This window comes from Bombus impatiens, unplaced genomic scaffold (genome assembly GCF_000188095.3).
Source record: "Bombus impatiens unplaced genomic scaffold, BIMP_2.2 scf_0235, whole genome shotgun sequence".
NCBI lineage: Eukaryota > Metazoa > Arthropoda > Insecta > Hymenoptera > Apidae > Bombus > Bombus impatiens.
Window position 1 is genome coordinate 853,066 of NT_176654.1, and position 6,641 is coordinate 859,706.

Below are 6,641 nucleotides of genomic sequence, written 5' to 3' on the forward strand. Positions count from 1 at the left end.
ATCGGCACGTCGTGCGGCGGCGAAGTAAAAATCGTATTGATCTTTCTCTCCTTACGTAATCGCGATAATTATCGTCGTCGAACGCGAACAATCACGTGTAATGCGCAGTTACGTCGAGTCTTCTTTAAAAACGGTGATCCGCCCGATAAAAATCTCGCGTCGTTGCAGAGCCCACTCCTTCGTGGAGAATCGATCGAGGAAGATCTGCGAATACGTATATTTCAATTACACGCATCCTTGATATTTCCCTGCCAGCTCGTTTGAAACGAGACAAATGGTATATTATGGTATTACAGTTGAATGGAATAAACGAGGAGAAGGAAACGTCGTTCGAAGTGGGAGGCGCCCGATCAGCAACCAATAGAAAGAGCCGCCACCCACGAAGCTATAAAAATTAATTTATCACATGGATCGCCGCCTACGCCATTGCTCCGTTCGTGGACATCTAGTTTCGCAGCATCCCCCCAGATAGCGCTACCTGTCGGGTCTTCCCCGGTTAGAAACTCGTTTGAATCGTTTTCCCCCGTTCCAGCCGTATTTCGATATATATTGAAAACATTAATGTATATGAAATAGGTGAAAAAGGTTTACGATAACGATGAAAAAATTAATATTTATAGGGATATGTAGATTTGTAATTGTTTTTTGTCTTAAAAATTGCATCGTAAATGCATATTTGTCACTCTATTCATAGCTTTCTGTCATTTGTTTCACTGACGATATCGGCTGTTCTTTCATAACAATACATATTTGGCTTTCAAATTTGACTGTAACGCTTAAGAAGTAATCGGGACTTCGTTATAGAGGGCACCACGAAACGGAGATACCATACAGCTAATTACCGTATGAGTTATCAGGATAGAGAACTAACTTACCAACCGTAGTAACAACATCGAAGAAGAATTTCCATATCGTTGCGCGGATTACTCGATGCACAGATGAGGTACGAGAATAAACGTAACATTCGATGCTTTTTTGAGCCGCACGTATCGGAAATCGATCAGTTGACCTCCCCCATTTACCATTTCGTCTGGCGCTCGACGTTATCGATTTAGTATTAGCGCAGACGACGGACAAAATAAATCTATCACCCAATGTAATTTTTTCATCCACGGTTAGAGGGTCTCTAGAACTCCTTTATCATTTTAGTGTCATTTCCAATGTTACCGATTTAGCGTACGATAAGATTACGGCGTTCGTAGTGATTGAAATTAGAACTAAATTTTAACACGAAATTACAAGCAGACTAGAGGGCAGATCATAATTGTAAACGAAGTATACACACAGTGGCGGTCAAGAGTAACAAACTATAAAAAATTTAATATTATCGCATTCTGAAAAACTTGTTAAATATGTAATTAACGCGGATTTAATTATTTAAACAACAGTATCAGGTTTATATTAAAATATAAATTATAAGCAAATTTTAAATCTTTCGAAAGAAGGTTCGGTAATCTACTTACGCACTTTTAAACTTTTACTTTGTAACGAAAGTTATTTTATTTCGTAACGAAAAGATAGAGACGTCCAGTGATACGGGTCCTTTTATACTCTGGTCTTCCCTGTAGAGGAGAGGCTAGCTTACGTGGTGACCCCTACTGATATCGGAGATGACAACACAAAACTCGCATTCGCATATTTTGGATGTCAAATACGGAGCAGCGATAGATACAGAAGTTCTGAGTAATTATATCGGTAAAACAGCAAGACGTCGGTACACGAACGTCACAAATGTCACGTCTCTTCCATACCTCGTCGGTGATTACGTCACCGACGAGTCGTCTGTAGTAATTCCTATACAGAGGGCGTAAGAAACGCTCTGACTCTTTGGCAAGTCGGTATTTCATAACCTAAGACACAAAGCTCCATTTAATGTCCATTTAACATTGTATCTTGATCTTAGTCAATGGTCTGAAAATTCACTTCTGGTTGCAGTTATCATACTTCGATAACATTGCCGAGTATCTTCGCTGTTAAAACAGTGATTTTATTATCCTAAAGTTTAGCAACAATCATCGGTAATTCTAGAGATGTCGCGCGGAATTCAAGATCATAATTTGACCTTGGAAATCAGTCGTTCTCCTTCACCTACTTACCGTTAGCGTGGAATTAAATTTATTGAATGTGACATGTAAGCGAAATAGATACTTCTTGATCTTTGCTAGTACTAGTGATCTAAGGAAAACTTCTCCGGAGAACTTCGATTTCATTGAGATATACATATATTTTAACTTTTGTAAGTCTTCTATATTTAAAAAGTCTATGATGAAGAAATGATGAAATCGGAATTATACATACATATGTAGTCTATTTTTAAGCTTTAACTTTTTTACAATTATATAAATATAGTTACAATTATATAAATATGTATAGATATATACAGTTCTGAATCAAAAAATTATTTTAAATGTTTGTTTACCCCATTATTGGAGTAAAAGTGCGGGTAAAATGGCGCAACAATTGACTAAAAAAAAAAAACAGTTAAAAGATAAATAAAATCGTTGAAGTGAAACCTAATTGTATATTTATGTTCATGTTTGTTCATCGTCGTCGTGTGTTCTAGAACTAGGTTGCCACTTGTGTATGTGAATTTTTGGTTGATTATCGTCCCATTTTGTCTCGTGCGTTGAAACGTGTAACTTAATCGTACCGCGATTATTTTCACGATGTGGTTTTACTTCGATGTCTAATTTCGGCATACGCGGAGGATGGTGACCTAAAAAAATAGATCACGGTTAATTGCTCGATGATCGTTATCTGCTTTCTTCGCTAATTTCTTTCTTATTACTAACGAAATATGGCATTTAATAATTAATTAATAACGCAACGATCGAAGCATCGAGTTTGTACTCACAAGCTTAGTACGTGTTTCAAATAAAATCTTCGTGCGAGACACGCAAGACTATTAATTACATTTCATTGCTACATAATTCGTATGATATTATACTTTTAAATGTAATCATTACGCCGAGAGATGAATATTATCGTAGTTGTACATGACTAATAGTATCGATGCGATCTGCGGCACGATGGTCAATTAACATCGCTAATATGTAATGTTTTTATATGAGATAACAGATATTAGAAATGATATTGTTCGTACCATTGTTTTTATTATTGTTAGGGCGAATGTTACTCCACATTGGTCGATTTTGGTTTTGTCCTGGAAAGCGAATAGTCGTTCCTTGAGAGGGACGAACAGCGCCTATGCTCGACGTGGCGGAAGAATGCGCGAAACCAACGGAAGATGCGGCAGAAGAAGTTGCATGTCCGTTTTGGGTACTGCCCGACGAAGTAGCAGCTGCACTGTCGAAACCAAACACTTGACTGTTGACATTCCCTACATTACCATATATAGGATAATATTGACTGGCAGCTTCGGATACAGCACCAGCGATTCCCGTCAATCCTGCGGAGAACGACACCGACTGACTTTGTGAAACGCCCCTGGCAACAAATATATACATCGTTACAGTAAAATTATCATATGGATTGTGTTGTGAAATGGATTGCTAGATAATTCGTTCGATGATTCGACTCGTATTTAACAATGACAATTTTTCTCTATCTACGTTCTGTACAATTTAGCTATATTGTACAAGATTTGAAGAAATTATTTATTTTTTTATTATAAAATGACTTATTTTATTATCTATAGTTTGTGTAATGTGTTCTATAGAGTATGTATCTGTTATTATCCTAATAACATCCTGTAGAATGTCTTTTTAGCTTGATGGAACAATAGATGTACAATGATATACAGGGTAGTTGGTAACTGGTGGTACAAACGGAAAGGGGGTGATTCTACGCGAAAAAAGAAGTCGAAAATATAGAATAAAAATTTAAAAATTTAAAAATTTAAAAATTTAAAATTTGAAAATTTAAAAATTTAAAAATTTAAAATTTAAAAATTTAAAAATTTAAAAATTTAAAAATTTAAAATTTAAAAATTTAAAAATTTAAAAAATTTTTTAAATATCATCAATCGAGACAACGATCTAGATCCGTTATAACGAGACGCGATAAAGTGCACGCGTACCGAGCGAAAATTCAAACTCGATTTTCTCGAAAACAAAGTCTCGAACGAAACATTTTTATTCCATATTTTCGATTTCTTTTTTCGCGTAGAATCACCCCCTTTCCGCTTGTAACACCAGTTACCAACCACTCCGGCCCTGTATAAATTACTTTATTTAGGGTTTCCAATAATGCGCAACGTTGGATTTGTGGATAGTTAATCAATTCATCGTTACGTGTTACAGAACAGTTCGACAGTTATTTAATATTTTAACACGAATCGTTTAGTTTTAGAGACTATCCCTGATACGTGACTGATCGCGAGAACGTACCCACTGGCCGCCGACAATGGATGATCGAAGCTGTTGCTTTCAGAGTAGCTAACGCCTTCAGGGACTAGTTGAAAACCCAAAGAATGTGCATTGTTTCCCGCGTTTACGTTGATATTCGTCGTGATTGGAATAGACAACGATCGTCCGCTTTTTACATCGGATGTCTTGATGAGTTGCTCCGGTATGAGCTCCGGTGGTGTGTTCCATCGTCGTTCGTCTTCCTCTGTGAGAAGGACACGATCATCTATGGAATGAGACACGTCCCTCCATGACACGTTTAAAGGAAGAAAATCTTCCATAGCAACGTTTTTATAATTTAACGTGGTTGGCTCCCGTCTTATACGAAACGTCGCAAGCAGCAGATTGCAACCAAGAACCGCGTAATAATTTGAAGCGTTAAGAGCAAAAGCAAGTACGTAATTTTAGCTGTCTCAGACTAATGCGAGCACAAAACATTTAGTACAACGATTGATTTTATTCCATTAAAAAAAAAAAAGGAAGAATCCTCTCACCTTTAAGCGATCGATATAAATCATTGGAATAAGTTAATAAAGGTTGATGAAATAAAAAATTAACACTAAGAATTAAAATTCAGAAAAATATGGCTTAGCTTTTTTTACTCTCGATATTTCATTTTCTAGTCGATTTTCAATACAAAAAAAATATATTAGATGTGTTTTATATTCTATAAGAATACTTTAAATTCAGTACATGTTACCAGCCTTCGGTTTCCTTGCAATATTAATCAAACTAATGATCTAAGTTTTTAAATAATCGCGGGATAATAACTATTTGCATAAAAACAGTGAATCGCAGACACACACGAATGAAATGTAAATGAAAATGTTTAAAGATAAGAACGCACCACACGATACATATTTTTAGGCTGAGAAAGTATTTTTACCTGCCCACGCCACTAACAACACAAAACACAACGGCACAACGTAAAAGATGCTCCTGGCCATCTCTGAAAACGTTCTGACTTGCGTGCGATTGTTCTCCGCCCTTTTTCAATAAGTATGAGCGACCTTAAAATCCTCGTTGGTATTCATCGCGCGTCCACCCACGTAATACTCTTCGACGAATAGAGTTACAATCACGCAATGACTCGTACGCACGTAAAGAAACGGGATTATCGAGAAATAATCGTTAATTTGGAACAATGTAATTTTCGAAATACTACGACTCGCGAAATACATACATAATCGCGCGCTTGATATGAAAACATTATTTGCTTCTGAGTGTAGAAATTATTATCCACCAACCAAATATATTTACGATGTTTCGTCGTATATTTGAAACGTTTTAAAAAACCGCGATCTAAAAATGTAAAACATTATCGAAGAAGTCTATGTACTCGTTGTCTACGTAAATATTGTGCATATTTTTATTATTAAAATAATCTTATCGAGACTTCAAACGCTTAATGGAAAAAGAAAGTAGAATCCTCTTAACGCGTTCTTTCGCATTTATTCAAATTTGCTTAGAATATAGTTGATGTAAAAATTAATCGTAAAAAATTCTTCCGCGTCTTAATTGCAAATTACCGTCCTCGTCGTTTTGCATTCGGAACGTTCCATTGTTATTGATCGAAAATTTTATTTACGGACGACGCTCAGATAATTAAGAATTATCATGAATCTTAATATCGCTTTTTCTCGTTAGCTTGCTCAATCGTTTGCACTATGTTTTCATTGGTGACGTTTTCGGATTTCCCGAGCTTCTGACTCTCCTCCACCGGTTGATCGATTTGGGGTTTACCGAATTCGTTCGCTACTGCGTTCGAATTTTCCAGTATTTCGGGTTTTTCAGCCGGCCCTACGATTCTATTGTTCTCTTTCGTGGTTTTTGCAACTCCTTTTCATTCGTAGATGCGCTATATCGTGCATTCGATCGATTTTCGACGACGTTAACGTTTTCTTTTCATTCACCTTCGTCTCATCGTACGGTCTCTTCATCGATGTACGTCGAGGGCGTAACCGTGTTCGGACTGTCGTCTTTTGTTGTCGTCGACTCGCCTTCCGTCTGCTCTTTTTTCGTATTTTCTACAATGTCTCCTGCTTTCTCGTCCACGATATCACTGTCTATCGACTTCGCCTTTTCCTGCTCCGCACTTTCGGCACCCTCCTGGCTTTGGTCCTTGCTCGGAAGTTGCGTCGAGTAAAATGGAGACGTGTTTGGAAAATTAATTATATTACAATGCGATTCAAATATCATTTTCCATAGGGATTACGTCGAAACTTTGGTTTGTTGGTCAAACAAGAATCTTTTAAATCAAATTTAAAATATGGT

At 36.7% G+C, this 6,641-nt stretch overlaps 1 protein-coding gene and 1 long non-coding RNA gene across 5 annotated transcripts in view; one reads left to right on the top strand and one right to left on the bottom strand.

The window, feature by feature from the left end:
* LOC105680574 overlaps nucleotides 1–2,478 on the top strand; it is a 77,885-nt gene extending 75,407 nt beyond the window's left edge. For both annotated transcript variants that reach the window (XR_004461479.1, XR_004461480.1), the window contains 2 exons: nucleotides 297–495; nucleotides 805–2,478. This is a non-coding gene — a long non-coding RNA (uncharacterized LOC105680574). The remainder of the gene's footprint in view (nucleotides 1–296; nucleotides 496–804) is intronic.
* Nucleotides 2,377–5,584, bottom strand: LOC100741975. Of its 3 annotated transcripts, XM_024366780.2 has the most exons (5): nucleotides 5,254–5,584; nucleotides 4,350–4,593; nucleotides 3,392–3,447; nucleotides 3,104–3,301; nucleotides 2,377–2,716 (listed from the first exon to the last, which is right to left on the bottom strand). In XM_024366780.2, exons 1-5 carry the CDS (start codon nucleotides 5,312–5,314, stop codon nucleotides 2,532–2,534), a joined length of 744 nt encoding a protein of 247 aa, XP_024222548.1. In that variant the 5' UTR covers nucleotides 5,315–5,584; the 3' UTR covers nucleotides 2,377–2,531. The 3 variants fall into 3 exon arrangements, with proteins under 3 accessions (XP_024222548.1, XP_012239551.1, XP_012239553.1); XM_012384128.3 differs by having other exon boundaries at nucleotides 3,104–3,447; XM_012384130.3 differs by having other exon boundaries at nucleotides 3,104–3,447; nucleotides 4,350–4,572; nucleotides 5,254–5,573.
* Nucleotides 5,585–6,641: the final 1,057 nt, after the last annotated feature.